The 19,595-nt window shown below is 38.7% G+C and overlaps 1 protein-coding gene across 1 annotated transcript in view; it reads left to right on the forward strand.

Moving 5' to 3' along the window:
- The window catches only part of LOC128153696 (transmembrane 9 superfamily member 2-like), a 34,195-nt gene continuing 14,600 nt past the window's right edge, over positions 1 to 19,595 (forward strand). Inside the window, exons 1-10 of the mRNA XM_052813268.1 lie at positions 1 to 244; positions 789 to 856; positions 2,169 to 2,262; positions 3,980 to 4,107; positions 4,332 to 4,461; positions 6,776 to 6,903; positions 9,351 to 9,462; positions 11,960 to 12,039; positions 12,995 to 13,103; positions 18,087 to 18,219. Of these exons, the coding sequence (XP_052669228.1) occupies positions 128 to 244; positions 789 to 856; positions 2,169 to 2,262; positions 3,980 to 4,107; positions 4,332 to 4,461; positions 6,776 to 6,903; positions 9,351 to 9,462; positions 11,960 to 12,039; positions 12,995 to 13,103; positions 18,087 to 18,219 (1,099 nt within the window). The 5' untranslated portion in view covers positions 1 to 127. The remainder of the gene's footprint in view (positions 245 to 788; positions 857 to 2,168; positions 2,263 to 3,979; positions 4,108 to 4,331; positions 4,462 to 6,775; positions 6,904 to 9,350; positions 9,463 to 11,959; positions 12,040 to 12,994; positions 13,104 to 18,086; positions 18,220 to 19,595) is intronic.

The raw sequence follows: 19,595 nt of genomic DNA on the forward strand, positions 1-19,595 counted from the left end.
CCAACGCGATTGTGACGCCGCCGCTACCGGCCTCCGCCTCAGCTGAGGCCGCCTCTGCAAGGCGCTGGCCGGGGGAGTCGGGGCTGCAGCCTCGGCTCATGGTGCCTTCGCCCCTTCAGGCTGGAAGATGAGGCTGCTGGCGGCCGGACTTTTGCTGGTGGCGCCTCTCTGCGCCGCCTTCTACCTGCCCGGCTTGGCGCCTGTCAGCTTCTGTGAGGAGGGCGAGGAGAGCGAGGGCTGCAAGGTGAGAGCCCTCACGGGAGGGCCCGACACGGGCGGTCGCCCCCCTCGCCGCGGAAACCCCGAGAGGGGCTCGCCCGGCTCGGGGTTTCTGCGGCGAGGGGGGGGGACCGCCGAGTATCCCCGGCTCCGCTGCGTGCGGGCTCCGGCCGTTCTCCCTCAGGCGGCAACCTTTGCTCCGGGAAGCCAACCACCCCCAGCTCCTTTTGCCTTGGTGCACCCGGTGTTGTTTTTTTTACGGTGAAAACCTCCCTCTTTCCCACTGAACTTTCCAGTCAGCGCCGGGAGGGTCCTTCGCCGGTGCTCGGTTCCTTGTTGCAGCCTCCTGTGGCGGCGGCGCTGCCGAGGGAGGGCGGCTCTGGCGTGGCCCAGCTCCGCGGCGGCGGTCGGGGCCTGTCAGAAGTCTGTGGTAACTCTGTCGCGGGAAAGCGAGCTCCGAAACTTTAACAGCTCTTGCCAGCTAGCCATGCGTTTCCTCTCGGTCGCGCTTTCGTTTTTGCAAGTCCGTATTTTCACACTTTTTTTCCTCCTGGCCTTCCTTGTTTCAGTCATTAATCGAGCTCTTCGTGAACAGACTGGACTCGGTTGAATCAGTTCTGCCATACGAGTATGATGCGTAAGTACATTGCAACAGCCTTCCAGAAGCGTTTGGAAAGCCAGTGTTCTGTTCTCAGTGCAGTGATGCAACTGCTGATACAGTGTGCGTGTTTCTTGAAGCAGTGTTTTCGATGTAGGGATGGAAGAGTAAACCCAGTGCTTGGTGGCAATAGTGAAAAACAAGAGGCTGGAAAGGATGAAGGCCACACGTGTGCCTACTGCCAATCCTCTGTTAAAGACAAGGCTGCTGGGTTTCTAATGGGTGCATGTTTTTGAGCTGAGTACTAGATTTGGTGTTGAATGTTCGATACGTTTGAAAGTTCTTCCTGCTAGTCAAATCTGGGAAGCCAGGAGTTTTGTGTTCCTTGTTTCTGGCAACTAAAACAAATCGGAAGAAGAGTCTTTGTTATTTTTCCTTTTTCCACCAAAGCTCTGTATCTAATTCTTGGGTTTTAATTTTTATTCTTGTTTATGAAAACTACTACCTGCTTTTGCAGATATTTATAGGCCTACAAAGCAATGATACACAATATGATTTGTAGTCTTGCTGTTGGGCATACAGGAAAGACAAGCTTGAAGGTGTTGTAGGTCTTATCCTGTGCGGTGCAACAGTACCAGCAAGACCAGAGACTAGCTCAAAAAGCCCCCAGTGACTCTATTCATATTAAACTTTATGGAAGCCAATGAATTTAGGACCACTTAGTGAGGAAAAGTACTTACAAAAGATAAGTGTTTTTTTTTTTTTTTTTTCATAACCTACTGCTACCTGTGTTTAAGTAACGAAGATCCAGAATGGTTATGTTCTGTCTCCCATATTCGGCTGTTTCAGACTGTATGTAGTTGAAGAGAATTGGTGAATGGCAATTGGCAGTGAGGCACATTAATATTAAAAGCACTTCCCTTCTTTGGAACAATGTTTCACGTGAAATACTATTTGTAAAGACTCCTTTAAGAAAGGGGTGTGGTTGTTTTTCTGAAACTTTTTTGCAAGAGAAATGGACAGTCTGTAGCGTAGTCTCTTTTTTTCCTTCTGTGAGACATTCTATTGTTTGTTTAAATTGCCATTTGAGAAGAATGCTTGGATTATGCACCATGTATTTTGTTAGAGATACTTCAGCTGTGATATATCTTGGTTGAAATTGATATGAAAATAGAAATATTTCTATATGATACATGCCAAATTTCTTTGCAAAGGCACTCCAATTTTTACCTGCCAGAAGAAGCATGAATACTGCCATGTTAAGTACATAACTTAAGAAATTGTTTTAGGCTGATATTTACAGTTACATGCCAATTAAAAATTAAAGGTAATCTATTGCACTTTTTTCCAGTTTTGACTTCTGTCAAGATACAGAAGAGAAAAGACCATCAGAAAATCTTGGACAAGTGCTGTTTGGGGAGAGAATAGCATCATCTCCATATAAGGTTATTTTATCCCTTGAAGTTGATCCTGTTTAAACTTGATAGCTGCCATTCTGATGGCTGTAATCCATAGACATAGCTGAAGATTTGATGATTGTGTGATTTTTTTTTTTTTTTTTTTAATATAAGCTTTATAGTGTTTATGTAATAAAAAGAAAACCCCTCCCACCCCAAAGGCATCTTAGGGTAGCTAATTAAAGTTAGGAAGCTGAGCCAGTAATCACTCTTCTTTCCTGTTCTGTGGTAGAGAAGTCCAGAAACTGTATCTTAAGCAGTTCTTGAACAGCTGGGTATATAGTGTGTTAGGTGATTTGAAATCATTAGGTTTTTAAATGTAATATTGGAGGCTGTAAACTGGTGGTTCAGGAATTGTGTTGTATACTTGGTTGTACTATTGGGCAACTTCCAGAGTAGGAAGGGGAAGTCAATTTGGGGTTCACTTCCAGTTTTTCCCTTAACCGGGAAACTTCCAGTTTTTTCACTTAACATCTGTTGTCTAAAACCAAATTTTTCATTGTTGATGCATGTCAGTTGAAATCTTCTGTAAAATAAATGTATGGGATTATTTTGTAAATTAGGTATGTAATATTTTTCTGTCTCATGCCCTGCATTAGCAATGACCAAATGTAGTGTCCCTAAAGAGCTGTACAGTCAACTCGGGAAAATTATTAGCAGTAAAAGAGAGATGGTCAAACACTGGCTCTTAATGCTTGAAAGCTGTATACTGTTCAAGTGCAGTTTCCAGGCTGGGATTTGCTGGTGAAACTGAAAACTGGGCTATGTTTGTGTGTGAGGGTTGCTAGATAATCCAAATCGCTGTGAGAAAGAGGCAGTAGAGTTCCTGAGTCTACTGCTGCTCAGTCATTAGGGACCTAGTCACATCTTTTCATAGGACTGTTAAGGAGGCGATGCCTCCTCCCTTGTGTAAACTGCTCCTAGAAGTCTCTTTTTCTTTGTCTCTCTGAGCTAATGTAATTTTAAGTCTTATGAGTGCTGGCCACAAGAAGCTATTAAATACGTAGTATAGTGGTTCATTTGGACTGGATACCCATTGAATAGATATATAACAATTACTTGTTTGAAATGGCTGCACACTACAGTAATTAGAAAATGCTGTTATTGGTTAGCACTTAGGCCTTGATAATGTTAGAGTTTTCAGCTCACTATGTTAGAGTGTTAGCTCACTAACAGGTAAATCCTAACTGGGTTGGAATAGAAGTTTGATATACAAATGTGAGCACATTTGCGTTAGGTGGTGTCGGCAGTTGAAGCTTAGATGCTGTGCAACTTGTTGCATTTTTGGCAGCCTTGTCTAATAACTTAGTCATCATGGGGAAATGCAGCTAAAATTAACAGGAAACATTCAAAAAGGGTGCAGTTAACAGTGTGGTTTAGCAGATGATGAAATGACCAAAATAAAACAAACTGTTAAGAGAAAAAAGCAGTACCTTTTCTACTAATTTTCAAATTTCAGTCCTCAGGGTTTTTCTGGAGGTAGTTTGTCTGGGCTATTGAGATTTTTAGCAATGCGAAAGGGAATTACTGGTGCTGGGTATACATAAATTTTGACATTTAAGTTAAAGCTGTTGTATGGGAAATTCTGGCTTTAATAGCAAGGAAGTGAAGCATCTCAAAAAAAGTCAGCTTTACCTGAAGAAAAGACTGTAGAAGATTTTCGAAGCAAAACTGAAGTTACTCTTTTTGTGTGCTTTTTTAACAGTTCACTTTTAAAAAGCAAGAAACATGCAAGAAGGTTTGTACAAGATCATATGACCCAGGAAACAGTGCTGATAAAAGCAAACTGGCTTTTTTGAAGAAAGGAATGCAGTTGAATTACCAGCATCACTGGTAAGCTGAGATACGTGCTTGAGGTTGGGGGTTTCTTACCTGCTTTTTTACATTGTTATCTATGTTTCAAGTGGTCGCTTTCTTTGTTCTATGTGATAGTTGTCCTCTACTGTGTATCTTGTGGGCACTACTGAAAACTATGTGCATTACCTGAATGTTAAATGTCAATGTGAAATATGGTGCATCCCTTTCTGAGGACGTGTTCTTTGATGATTTCTGTCTAGGATTATCGATAACATGCCTGTAACGTGGTGCTATGATGTGGAAGATGGACAAAAGTACTGTAATCCAGGATTTCCAATAGGATGTTTTGTTACTCCAGATGGTAGAGTTAAAGATGCTTGTGTTATAAATGTAAGTGGTGGAACTTTTTTCGTTAGTATAGCAGATGTAACTTCATTTACAGTTTTATTTTTAAGCTTTCTTTTCCTGAGAAAGAACAGATACCCTTGTAGGCACGGTTAACGTTCAGAACATGGGCATTGTCAAAGCTGAACGCTGCTTCTGTGTGCAGTGTCTCACTGATACAATTGTCCAAAAAAAGTGTTCATGCAGATCTTTTGACCATTATAGATAAAGCTATAAAACAGCTGTATTGGTGTCTAAAAGCCTTAGAAAATTATGGTTTTGTGCTGAAACTTCATGTGTATCCATCCCTGTACCTATTCATTCTTTGTCCGTGTCGTGTTTGTGTGCAAGACCTTCTTTTATCGATTTCAAATAGAAGCTTTATAGTGAAGACCTAGAAATGAGCACTGTATTCTAGTTGCAGAAGTTATGTCTAGCACAGTTTACAAGTTAAATGTGTTAGGGTTTTCCCAGATGGCTGGAAGATAACAAACACAGCTGTGATGGGGAAAGAATTATATTGACAACAATTTGGAGTGTGTCAGTCATCCTGGGAGTTCCATGGTGAGCTAGTACAGTTACAGATAATAGTCATACAGTTTTATCTCTCCTGGGGTGAGGGACCACACTCCTCTCAGCGAGGAGAGAACTCCCTGCTATGAGTCTGCTCTGCCACATGACTTACTGCTTGTATGCAGTGCAGTCAAGTTATTTGTATTCGGCAGGTCTGATGCTTCTTGGAAGTGATGCATTTATCATGCATGTTCAGTTTACTCTGTTTACAGTCACCTTCCAACTCGGTTACTCCTCAGGCTCCCTAGACTATTGAAGATGGTCTGTGAATTGAATAACCTGTTCCAGTTAGGTGTTCAACTTTATCACTTTGTATGTGAGATTGTTTTTATGTTAAATTGATACTGGTGTATGTTGTGTTGGAAGGTATCTGGTACGTAGAAAACGGTTGTAGTAAAGTCAGCAACTTGGATGAAAAGTTGGGTTTTTTATGGGGAGGCCTTCATACATAGGCATCAATGGTTGAATTTCCTAGTGAGTGCTTAGGGAGCTTGTACTGTGTATACATGAAGTGCTGTGCAAATTGTGTGTGCTAGCTGTGGTGTAGATGCTTTGCCAGTGTAGCTGTCATACCCAGCGTCAATTTTAGTCTGTGAATTGTAATTGCGATGAGAACGTTGCATGGCATAGCACTAGAGGGACGATTGTTACGTGGGCATATAAGAATGTAGCACCATCAATATGACTGTAATCTCTGGGCTGGATTGATGAATTTCATCCTCTTGGAAGTATACCCAAATACCTGTCCCAGCGGACATAATTATCTCTTTTAAAATGGGGGCAGGAAAGGGGTTGTTATCATGCAATGGCACAGCTACTGTTCATCCTCACATTTATGCTGCTGGTGAGCTATATTATTGCTTCAACTGCTACTTTGGAAATGGAGGAAACAGGTACCTAAAGATGGGGTTATAGTATGACACGGGTATGATCCTAGTCTACTCCCAATGGGAATCTTGTTCATAGTGAGAGAGGAGGAATCCAGATAAATTTAATGCAAGACACCTTCATATTTTGCTCGGAGGGGGCAAGGGATGGAAGTTGTCTGGCAATTGGAAAATGGCTAATATACACATTAAATAAGGAATTTTTTTTTTTACTTGAAAACTCAACCAGCAGTCTGTCATCCTCGTCCCTTAATTCAAATTAAAGTTTTTTAAACAATGACAGTGTTGAGGAGAAAAGAAAATCCAAGTCAACTTAGTTGACTCTGGTATCATCTGAGCTTTATGTAGTTCTTCATAATTCCAGATTCTGAAAGGGTAGGGATGATGAAGCAGAGTAGCTACTGAAGGTGAAAGGTAGTTTTTTGAAGAACCACCTGGTTTGTAAGCTTTGATAGCTGGAGTGTCTACCAGGGAGACTTAGGGGGGGGAGGGGGGAGGCAGCGGGGGAGGACAAGAAATGGTGAATCTGAATTACTTGTATACATCTTTGAACTTGCATACATCTTTGAACTTGTTTTGGCAGCTTTTTGTGGTAAATACAAAAATGGTGTCAAATACATTTAAATTTTACTAGTAACACAGCTGTGATACTTTATTATGTGGGTTTGTATTTATACAATACAATACCATGTATCGAAAAATATAGAAATATTTTATACGGGTATATTAAAAAAGTGAATGTTGAAGTATTTCACCTTTTTTCTTGTACTTCATTGGACAGTAGTCTCATCTAAAGTTCTTGACTGCTTGCGCCCTCTCCTGTTGGAGGCGTTTCTCAATCTCTTGATGATGTTTTGTAGTCAGAGTTTAACAAGAAGAACACTTTCTACCTCTTCAACCACGTTGACATAACAATCATGTACCATAGTGGGAAGGATGAAAACTGGCCTGGTGCAAGACTGGTGATGGCGAGACTGAGACCCCAAAGGTAATTGTGCATTAGAGCAGCTAGTTCTAGTACAGGGAGTCCCAACAGTAGTGGCGAATTTAGAAATGATATTTGATGTCAGTAAGTTCTGGGGAACTGGTTGTTTTGACTTCTGATAAAGCTTTCAGTATACTGGTTCACAGCTGGAACTTTTTTTACAAAGAGCAGTTCCATGCCTGTAAATGTCACTTAACTTTGCTTTTAAAATGTTCCCCAAAGTCCCTCCTGATGGAAAAACTGCTTATGCAGACTCTTAGAACCTAACACAAACAATAGAAGCTTTCTCTTGTTTTTATTGATTTGCATCTGGGTGTGCATTACTTTCTTTCAAAAGACATGTTTTCACATGCACTGAGAAACACCCTTTAACTGAGTGACAATTTCCTATGTCATCTCTCTTATTGTTGCTGCATTGCCTCCCAAATGTGGTTTGTATGAATGTACAGTATTTGTACAGGTGTACTTTTTCGTGTGCTAGTTTGGATACTGAGGTATGGGTGAAATATCAAGTTAATACTGGTATTCAGAACAGCTGAAGATGACTAATTTCCTAAGAAGATTAACTTATTTTCTTCAACAGTGGCTTCTTTGTTTCTCTGTGGACCAGAGAGGAGATGCTACAATTCAGAAACAGACTGAAGCGCTTGCTTTGGTCTCTTGTCAGTCTGTTCACGTACAGTTCATACTTACCTATATTTGAAAACTGCAGTCTGTTTAGAAAATTTCAAAGAAGGTTGCTTTTTTTAGCTAAACTCTTCCCTCTTTTCTACAGAGGTTAGGTACATTCTTAACTTATGCTACCACAGTTTCTCAAGTCATACAGATGTGTAGTACAACATGACTCGGGTATACTTGTTTTTTCTGTTGCAATGGTATAGTGTGTTTTTAGTGAATTATACTTGCTATGCAAGTTTATTCCTTCCATTTACATCTGCTCTGAGATGCTGGCAAGAAGATTCTACCAACCTTCTCCATTTTTGATTAATGCTTTATCAGTTGTATCCTGAATGGTTGAAAAATGAGAATTTGTCTTTTCACTAGTAATGCAGACCACAAGGGGGCACAGTTAAGTTGCACATGACCTTAATTTTGTCATTCTCTGACCTGGTGTTTTGCTTGGTACTTTACTTCAACCTTGAAGCTCTACTGATGGGGAGTATTTGTGGCTGGCGCACCCTAGGCCTTTCATGAGAGTTCTTATTATCTTGTGGCTTGCCTTAGTTGTTGACATATAATAATGCATGTGAGGTAGAATTGTTTATCTAAATTGGGTGAATACAACTTGCCCGAGACTGTATGAGACGGAAGCTATTTTCCAGTGTTAGAGGAGGTTCACAGGAGTGAATTCAAGCAAACTTTAAGGTTTCTCTGACTTTATGCTTCTGTAGCTACAGTATTTCTAAGGTACCGCGGAGAAGGGTTTGTGTATTTGAATTTTAGAATGTAGAACATTGTTTTGAGTTGTTCTATATTTTTCAGAGTACACAAGGCTGACAAGAGGTGAAATTAGACCACTTGTATAGGAATGGAAAATGGAAAGGTTCCCGCAGTCATTTCTTTTGCCCCAGTGTAAAAAAATAATAGTAATAAAAAAACCAAAAAGGTGCTCCCAAATCCACCAAGACAAAATAAATGCACTTCTCCCTATGAAACTTGAGGGAAGGTGATAACCTGTGGGAGATTGCTAAGAATTTCTCTGTCTTCCTTACTGATGAGCACACACTGAGGTTAAGTCCTTCACCAATAATGCAGTGTTGTTAAAGTGTGGAAGGGAGGTATGATGGCAGAGAAGGGATATTTTGTGTTAAAGGTTACCATCTTACCAGGTAAAGATCTCCAGACTTCACAGCCTGGTTAACCACGCAGCATTTTAGCTTAGGGCTAGGACTTTATTCTGATCATGGCAGAAAAGTGGGTAGGGTGAAACCACATCTCATCACCTTTAGAGGTCTGCAGTTCTCATCTACCACATGCTTAGCAAATAACTTTACCTATAATGTTCTCAAATGCCTAGAAGTGTGAACAGATATTAACTGAATGTAGGATAGTGATCCAAGATCCAAATCCCTAGGATGCTTTCTGTGGAGTTTTTAGCTCACACCACAAGCGCTTGTGAGAATTAGTGTTCAGTTCTGTTCTGGCTTTAAAGCTGTTACAGAAATGCTGTATAATGTTACCTAATTATATGCATGATTTTATTTTTCTCATTATCACTAGCTACAAACATAAGTATTAATAAAAATATATTTTTAAGATCTTCAACCTTTGTTGGCAGAAGAACAGAAAAGCAGGTTCTCAAGTAAGTTGAAGAGCTGGTACAAAATGACATACACTGCTCTCCTTGTTTGTTTGTTTGTTTGTTTTTAAATAAAACCTTGTTTTAATTACCTTAGAAAAGAATGTGTGAAAATTTATCCTGTATTATTTAACTTTTTTTTTCCCCTTAGCTACAAACATACAGATGAGAACAACTTAAGTTGTGAAGGTCCACCTATGGAGATTCCTGGAGAATTCACCAATAAACTGAATTTGATCTACACTTACTCTGTGACATTTGAAGTAAGTATTGAATTTGTTACATTAATATGTAATTCCCCAAATGAATGAAATCAGAACAACTGGATAATTTGCTCATAGCCACGACTGGATTAAAGCAGTGTAAATTCCATAAGGATGGTCTTGTGAAGCAGTTTTCCCAAAACCTGTTACTTTTTCATTACTGTAGTTTAAGTGACACTTGGAATGTATAAATAAAGCCTTTTTTTTGTTTTTTTTTCCCCTCTTTTATGACTAATAGAAAGGTAGTAGATTGAATAACTGCAAGAGTTGTCTTCCTTGCGGTGTGTTCTTATGTTTTCAGAGTTCAGTCAGGGTACTGATAGTCTCATGTTGAAGAAATGTTTGTATTATATTTGGAGACGCTTTTGTGCTAAATGTAGATTTTAGCATATTGTAAAGCTGTTTTTTCTAGTAAAGTTGCAGGCTTTGTCTCATTTTGTATTGCTTTTATTCACTAGCTTTTTTTGAGTAGGTGGCCATTTATCTTTTAGAGTTTAATACTCTAATGTTTACTAATACTCTAATGCTTTATTCAGCCTGTGATGACTTAGACAGGAGGAAATTAGGCTTTCTTGCAACTGGGTCTTTACCCCAGTGTGTAAAGCGAGCCTCCTGTGGGGGTAAAGGTAATTTGATTCAAGTTACTTCAGACCTTGGTACCTTGGTTCCAGTCTGTCCTGAAAGCATGGTTGTTTTTCTGATGTAAGACACCAGTCTTACAGGATTTGGCTTGAGACCACCAGCTTATTTTGTATAGGCAGTCAAGCAGCCGTCATATGGTAACAGCTTTCATTCTACCAAATTGAATTTGATTTGAACCAATGACCTTGAGGTGCAAGGCGCTATATCCTGTTACTTTTCCCTTGAGACACCCAATCCTCCTTAGACTCTGTAATTTTACTACATGAATGAGCCTCCTGTCTATTAACATTTGTGTTTAAATCTTGGTGATAAATTGCAATTTAGAATTGCAATGTGAACTTTGTCCGGTTATTCACGCAACGTGTTATGCATTTGAGCTGCCTACTCCCTTTTTCTTGGGCGTAGAGCAGGTGAGGCTTAGCTGCCATGGGTTCAGGCGCTTCCAGCAGATGGCACTCAGCACATCCCAATCGCCAGGCACTTCAAAACTGCTTATTTTCTCTGTTACCCGTTAGCCTTGATTTGAAATAATAGCTGATATGTTTTACTTTTTATTAGCAGTTTCAGAATAACTTAAAAGGGGAGTATTTATCAGTGAAAAGTATTTTTTTAAATAGGAGAACATTCGTTTCGGTAAGCCTGAATATATAAACCAGTAAAATGCATAACTGTTCATGGTCCTTTCTAGCATGGCGGCTGACTTCTGGTGAGAAAGCTATGGTGTCTGCTTTAATTCATTGAAATGGGCAAGGTATTTAGGTCTGTGTATGTGAAAAGTATACATGATCATGCCTTTAATGTTTAGTACCCAAGTGTACAAAAATGTAAGCGTGTGAGCAGTTTGGTATGCAAGTAACAAACTTTAGAACCACACTTCTGAAACTCTCCCAACTAGCTGTGAACTACTGATCAACTAGTGCTTGGGCTGATAAAGAGCAACTTAAGGCAATTTCAGCCACATGGTTGTGTTGGTGCAGTTCTTCATTGTTATATGTTCTTGATCCAGAACATGAATGGGAACTTAAAAACTCTAGGCTGGAGACAGTGTCTAAATTTTGAGAATTAACTGTACAAAGTTACCACCTGGTGAATAAATGAAGAAGTTCAGCAGAACTTCATGCCAGTCAGGAGGTAGAATTTGGTAGCAGGACAGCAGGCATACATCCCATGAGACAAGTTGTAGAGGACAAAGCTTGGGAGTTAGAAAGAATCATCACTGGTACAGCTCTCACAGGAAGTGTTTAGAGGAGGAGATAGAAGAGAATGGAAGCATCTTTCAAAGGTGAAAGTTGCTGAATGATTTCTTCTTAAATTCTTCACAGGGATATCTGGAAATGAAAGTTGTCTGCCAGGAATCAGAGTGGAAAATAGTCTGTATCAGACAGCATTATGGCAGGGAGTGAGGAAGCCTGTGCTAAGTACATTAAAGATGATGAGAGAAAAAAATTCCAGGGGAAACTAGAAACATATTCACAGAGTATGTTTAACAAAGTTGAAGCTTCAAGATCAGTGTGCTATGCTGGGTGTATCTTGTAGTGATGGCATGATTGTTTTTCAGCATGCATTTGGGAGCTGCAGGCAGCTACATACTGAATCACAGAAAGATGAGGCTTAGTGAAGCCTCAGTTGAAGGCAGAAGACGTGGATAGGAGACTTCAATAAACAAGATATTCTTTGAGAGGCTCAAGAGATGAATTAATGCAAGAGGGAGGTCTAACATCCAGGGTTGATACCAAGCTTAGATATTAATGCTGAATGGAAGGTTTGTGGAAGAGATTTGATGTGCTTATTCCTTCTCAGAGACTGCAACAAACTTGTACTTGTTTCTGTTAATGGCTATTTAATTTCTTTGTAGGAAAAGAATAATATTAAGTGGGCTTCCAGATGGGACTATATTTTGGAGTCCATGCCACATACGAACATCCAGTGGTTTAGGTAAGATTTGCATACAGTGAATAACCTTGCAGGGGAGCACAAAGACTTCTTCTTTGTGCTTCCAGGGATATATAAGTTCTGCTGTGGTAGAACAAAGTCAGTTTTCAGGCAAGAAAACTTTCTTGTTTTCATATGTGAAGTAACTTTTATCAGTCTTCCATCTCTTGGGAGCAACTGTAGTATTGCATTTCAGCAAAGGAATGCACCATTAGTGTCCAAAAGGAAAGCAGCTTCCATCGTTTTACTTTATCATCTCCATTCTGTAGAACTTTCGAGACGTTGCCACTCTGCGGTGTTCTTACTGTTACTGTCTGGCTTTCCCTAACTGCCAAATGAGAGGTGCATATGTGTACTGTGTGTTTTGTACTCGGCAGCTGCTTACAGTAAAAAGAAGGGCTTTTTTCATGACTAAAAGATGTATATGAAAAGCTCTTACTTATTTCCCTCTGTCCCATGCAAATGATATCAAGTAAGTAGATCATTTGTGTTGAAATGTTAATGTTTTGCAATATAAAGTGTTTGAAAAAAGGCTAATCTGATTAATTATGTCTCCACAAAATATTAAGTGGTATGATGTAGATTTCATTGGTTGAAAGATATAAAATCTACTTGACAAAGTTTGCTTTAAGAGCTGTAGCTGTTTCACTAGGGAAATTACTTCTGAGCTATATGAGGAGGAAAATAAAAGCAATACATAACTGTCTTGAGAATTAACAATGTATCATAAAATACTATTCTTCTCACTTCTGTCTCCTAAGAAATCATAAAGGTACACAACTTAAAACAGTTTATCTTCTCTGGGTGCAAAGATACTAAAAGGTCTGAATGACTTAAGTGAAGTCTGAATATCTAAGGCTATTCCTCAGACTTGAGCTGTACATGTGGTATGAATTGGAGTTCATGTCCTGAAACCTGAATAAGTGGATTGAAAGTTTGACTTTTTCTTTATCTACAGTATAATGAATTCCCTCGTAATTGTTCTCTTCTTATCTGGCATGGTGGCTATGATCATTCTGAGGACTCTTCATAAAGACATTGCAAGATACAACCAGATTGACTCTTCTGTGAGTGAGATTTACAGCTTTTACATGGGCATGTTTTTCTGGAGATAGTGTTGTCTTATCAATTAGTTTTGAATACAATCTAAAGAGATGCATAACTACCAAGAATTTGATACATGCTAATATATCTGGGAGTTAAAAATAGCTTTATTGTTATTTCATCTTTTCTAACAGCAGGAATACATGGGCAGATGTGGCAGTCTTACTTTTCTAGTGTCATTTGATGAACTTGTAATGTGCAAAGACAGACTTCAGGTTTTAGAAGTATGTGGAGTGATTCACAGAAACTTTTTGGTAGTGAACAAACTCGATTTTGAAATGTTAAATCCCTTTGTTCCAAGATCTCAACCAAGGAAAGCCTCTTTTTTTAATAAGTACTTTCATGGTATACCAACAGCCACAAGACACAGTGCAGACATTGAAAAGTGTTCTGGCGTTGGTTCACCATCAAGATGTGGCCATTGCTTCTGAGTCCTGTGGTTGCATTATGGAGTCAGTCTGGACATGTAGCTGGTGGTATGACATTGACCTAAGCAGCCAGTGTGTTACATGTGGAATCTCCATCCTTGGAGATATTCAAAAGCCATCTGGACATGGTTCTGGGTAACCTGCTTTAGGGGCCCTGCTTGAGCAGGGGGGTTGGACAAGATGACCTCCAGAGGTCCCTTCCAACATTAGCCACTGAGTGATTCTGTGACGCTGGAAACCTGGGATTATATGTAAGATTCCTTGTCGATGCTGCCCTGTTTTAAGTCGTTATGTGGCCTTAGCACAGGACGTGCACTTGTATCTGATGCAGAGATATTTATAGCGTAGAAGCCCACTTGGCATATTTTCTGTCTAAAAACATGTTTTGTAGTCTGAACAACCAAACTTGTGAAGAGAACAGTTATTTTTATTGATAACTTGTTTTTTCCCCTCTTCGGGAGATCAGGCTTAAAACTATTGCAGCCAGGTATCGTCCCCATTGTAATGAAGCTGCATTAGGAAGCTCAGTTGCTGTAACTTTTCCAATTCCAAGGTGGTATTTCTTTATAGCAGTTTGTAGTATAGCTTGTCCAGAAAGCAAGTATGTTAGCACATGACTTGTGAAGTTTGGAAAGTTTGTGGTCTAAATTTCATGAGAAGTATGATGCTATGCAACTTCATAAAGCAATATATTTTTTAAAAACTGTATCAGGTGATTATTGCAAAAAGGATGAAAAATTAAACCAATGGCTAACAGTGGAGTAAAATTAGTGTGAGGAGCGGTAGTTGTCTCGCTAAATGTTATGGGAGAGATTCTGATTAACATAGGCTAATACAAATTGATACTGCGTTTTGTCTGTGGCTAGAAAGTGTGGTGGAATCACTTACTTTGTCTCCGGTTAGGAGATAATAATATTCCAGTTCACGTGCAGCACAACTTCTGATCTCTAGCTGTGTTAGAACTACTTGGTGTGTGTGTGTAAATGATTTTTTTGCTTTTTAAATACAGTTCTCCTGGTGATCACTGTGTCAAAGTGAGCCTGGTTTGTCTGACTTAACATAGTGACTGAAGCTTGTTGCCATCTGACTGAACCTGTTGCGAGTTCTTTTGAAATACGTACCCCTTAAAATGGGAAAGGGGTAGGTCTGCTGCCTTGGTGGAAGAGAATATAACTGATTGTGAGTTAAAGAGACTTGACCAGTTGACTGTCAGTGAAAGGCTGAGTAAAAATTCCTCTTTCTCATTGGTAAAAGTAGTATCTGCAAGCCAAAGATGAGAAATAATGTCAGATACTACAAAGTTTTGAATTTTTACTGTTGTTGCTGTCTTATCTGGATAAAGAAATACTTTAAAATGCACAAAAATGTTTCATATTGAAACTAAAACATCTGAAAGTATTTTTATTCTTTTTTGTGTTTTTGATATTAAATATCTTCTGTTAATGCAAATCCAGACAGTAATTAAAGTGGAATAATTTTTCCACATCCTTTAACTGATCGTTTTTGTGAAGCTCCTGTTTGATCTCTCAATTAAATTATGTTCAATATCTTATGCTGTGTTGTCTTTATTAGTTGGTCATTCTTAATGTAGTAAGGAGCAAGACTTGTAGAAGCTTGATTAGTTTTTATGAATAACAGCAGGGAAAGGTGTGACTTTCAAAAAAACCCACACTTTTTTATTTTCTTGCCAGTTGTAACAGACTTAAAGATCTGTTGCAGTTCAAGGACCTGACTTTAAAAAGTGTGAAATAATTGTGCAAAAGAGGACCTGGGCTGAGGAAGCTGCAATGAAGCAAATTAGCATCTCACACTTAGGGAATGCTGGTGATTCTACTCGAAAACAGATCGATGCACAAGCCAGTGATTGTGGTCTTAGTATGCGCATTTAACGTTCAGCTAATACCAACTGGCTTTTAGTGTAATGTAGATTTAGCAAGACGTATGTTAATGAAGTGTTTAGAAATAATTAAATTACTTTTAGGATCTTATGACTAAGAAAAGATTCCTGAACTGAACTTAAGAGAATTCATGTCAGTATGTTTTCAACAGTGAGAGGTAAAACTCTTGTTCTCTTTTTTTAAATCTCTTTGATCGTGACTACTTGAGTGTAGGGGACTTAAATCTTTGTTAGAGTATTTTGAGAACTAGGCTAAATTAATGGATAAATTGAGGATTACTGCACTTTTTAAAAATTTAGAGTAATTTTTAGCATATCTTTAGATTTACCTCAAATATTTTTTTATAATGATAAAGTGTAGCTTCCTACTTGGATTAGTTGTACAATTCTTATCCTCATCTTTGAACGGTAAAGGTTAGCAATATAAAATACTGCTGAATTCTTTAAACAAAGCCTGGAAAATACTGACTTACAGCTAATTGGCCTGTAACGGAAGAGTTTTAATAAAAATCGAGCTTTGAGACCAACGCTCTGGGCCATAGGCCCATACAAGATAAATCGGGAGTCTCAATCTGCCAACCTGGGTTTCTCTCTCTCTCTCTCTCTCTTTTTTTTTTTTTTTAAAACCAAGGTATTTACTATGTGGCTATATGTTTTAAAGTTTGTATTAGAACTAGAGGGTGTCTTTTGAGTGCATTTGCCAGATCAGGTGTTGATAACAAATGTAATACCAGCTGTTCCAAATTTGTACAATGTTTTCCTTGTTCTGTCAGGAACTAAAGTACTAAATATTTACTTCTGCTTAGTGTTCACTGTTTTGAAAACAGATGAAGATTTGCTTCAGATGGTAACCTTTTAAATTCTTTTATTTCGTACTTAAAACTACCTAGGAAAAGTCTTTCTTCTGTCTTACCTCAATAGCTTTCTCATCATCATCACAATTAGTTCAAGTTCAGACTTACAGGAGAGTGTGGTCTTTATGCTTCTTTAACCAAACAAACCTGTCTTTACTGGAAGAGCACTGATGTGTTGGAATTATACCTAGATACCTGTTATCATTTTCTTTGCAGGCATAGTTTTTGGTTTTGTTGTTTTTTTATCAAAGTGTTATCTTGTATTTAATAGTTTTCAGTTTTTGTATTAGCATATCAGACTTCTGAGAGTAATTTCTAGCCAATAAATGCAAGCAGCTGTATCAGCGTCGTGGTTTAACCCCAGCCAGCAACTAAGCACCACGTAGCTTGAATGGAAAATGGGGGGAGAAAATCGGGAAAAGTAAACCTCATGGGTTGAGATAAGAATGGTTTAATAGAACAGAAAAGAAGAAACTAATAATGATAATGATAACACTAATAAAATGACAACAGTAATAATAAAAGGATTGTAATGTACAAATGATGTGCAGTGCAATTGCTCACCACCTGCCGATCGACACCCAGTTAGTCCCTGAGCGGCGATCTCCTGCCCCCACTCCCCCCAGTTTCTATACTATATGTAACGTCGCATGGTATTGAATACCCCGTTGGCCAGTTTGGGTCAGCTGTCCTGGCTGTGTCCTGTGCCAACTTCTTGTGCCCCTCCAGCTTTCTTGCTGGCTGGGCATGAGAAGCTGAAAAATCCTTGACATTAGTCTAAACACTACTGAGCAACAACTGAAAACATCAGTGTTATCAACATTCTTCACATACTGAACTCAAAACATAGCATTGTACCAGCTACTAGGAAGACAACTCAATCCCAGCTGAAACCAGGATAATCAGTATGGGGAAGGCAAAGATAATCTTCCAGAAAAAAAAAAAAATTACATAATCTGTTGCAAGTTAAGGTGCTCTATGTCATTTGCCAGTTTGGTCTGTATTCTTTCTTACCCTATTTTTTTTGTGCTGTAATTCTAGTGATAAGCAGTCCATTGAACTAAACTCAATACTCCTAAGTTGAATGAAACCTGTAGCTTTTAACTTTATGAGGAAGAGAGTGGTGGTCTTGAGGGGTTGTTTATTTGTGATCATGTGTGTTTGGGTTTTTTTATGAGGGGAGGTGTTTGTTTTGAGTGACTTTATTGAAAAGTTTTATTCTTCAGCAGTGGTTCCTTGGAGCCACTGGACTGAGGATCCCCACCCCATGCCATCCATCTGTTCACCTCTGGCAGTGGGACAAACAGTGTTGGTACTTGCCCCCAGTGATTCTAGGGACCAGACTTTCTTCTGGAGTACAGGGACCATTTCATTCTTTTCCAATATTGTCATTGAGACCAATGTGCTTTGTAATGAAAGCAAAAAAGATAAATGCTTGAACTAGATTGAAATGCTATAATCCAAGTTAAATTAAATGGAATGCTTTGTTTTAGTTTTAAATTTAAAATGACATTATATGGTTTGGCTAATTACATTTTGTTTTTTCTTGCTCTGAGATGAGGATTTTCTTGATAAATCCTGCCTTTTTCTTTCACTGAACCATTAGGGGGTTATAAAATCAATGAGTGATGAATTGCATGCAATTAGTCTGTCTTTGGATCTAAACTGGAAGTTAATCAAACTTTAAATATGCATTTTGCATCTTGTTTGTGTTAATTCACTACTGCATTATGTATCTTTGCTAAAGACATTGTTGATTTTATACAGGAAGATGCCCAAGAGGAATTTGGCTGGAAGCTGGTTCATGGAGATGTGTTTAGACCTCCAAGGAAGGGAATGTTACTGTCTGTCTTTTTGGGGCAAGGAACACAAATTTTCATTATGACATTTATTACTTTATGTAAGTAACTTTTATTAAGGGGATGTGTTTGTAGTATAGTAGTGTAAGAAAGATGCAATAGTATGAAATAATGATAGAAGTCTTCTTTTGGAAATGAAGTCCTTCCTTTAGTAAAATAAAATATTAATGCTCTTTCATAACAATAATCTAGATAGCTCCAATAACGCTGTTGTAATCAGTGTCGTTCAAAACGTTGTGGTATCTGGGCTAGTTCAGATTTTTCATGATTGCAGAAATGAAGCGTCCTTGTTACAAGTTTCTTGTTAAAAAACAAAACCAGTTTGTCATGGTGTAAATTATCCAAGGATCCAGTAATGCAAGTTCAAAGACATGTAATCAAAGCTTTAATGTTCTCGGAACACTTTCCATCTAATACATTTGACACAACAGCCTGCAGCCATGCAGAAATATGAGCAAGAATGCATGCCAATGAAATAATACTGGCACAACATTGAGATAATATGAGAGCCTACCATGAATAGCTATATATCCATGTGATGATGTAACCTGTCACAAGTTGGTGTTTTATTATATGTTATCTATAAAGTATATAACCATTCCTTTTCTTACTGTACAGTAGAATTGGGAAGTGTACTGATACTTTTTACAAAATAAGAATTTTTCAAATTCTGTTCTCCAGGTTATATTCAGATTTTTTTGTCTTTCATAGATGAGCTGGTTTTTTTTCCTATTCATTACATGATGCTATAAGATTAATAGAATTTTCTTGATGGGCTTGTCTTTCAGCGTTGATCACAACTCTGTAACTTACTTAACTGTGATAGTTTCCTGTGCAACCAGTGTAGTATAGAAAGAAATGGGGGGGAGAATCCTTTTTCTGTTTAAAAACAAAATTTCCCACTAGACATCACTAACAAACTCCTTTCTGAGAGTATCTCTGGGCTGGCCTCTACAATTAGTTCAGACACAGGCAGCCTTCTTTTAATAGAGAGGCTTATTTTCAAGACAGCGCATTCTTGAGGAAAATGTTGTCCATCATGGTGGCTGAGAGCCTTTTGTGGAATTGCAAGCAAATGACTCCATATGTCTAAGATCTTCTATCTTCGCACTTATTTCTGTCTTAAAAAACAAAAACAAAAAAAAAACCCCAAAACCAAAAAACCCACCAAAACCTAAAAAAACTCCAACAACTTCCTCTTCCAACCAAAAAAATCCCAGCCCTTAGCTCCGTCAAAGTTTTTGGCTTCTCCAGACCTACTGTTCTCAGATGTCATTTATGCCACACATTAAACTTCTGTTGTTACTTAGCATGCGTAAGTATTGACCGTGGATGTTTACAGGAGGACTGTAGGATTTTGGAAGCAGACTTTTTCAAGCTGAAATTTGATTCAGGTTCATTGTTCTTCTCCATGTGG

Source organism: Harpia harpyja, chromosome 18 (assembly GCF_026419915.1).
Source record: "Harpia harpyja isolate bHarHar1 chromosome 18, bHarHar1 primary haplotype, whole genome shotgun sequence".
Classification (NCBI taxonomy): Eukaryota; Metazoa; Chordata; class Aves; order Accipitriformes; family Accipitridae; genus Harpia; species Harpia harpyja.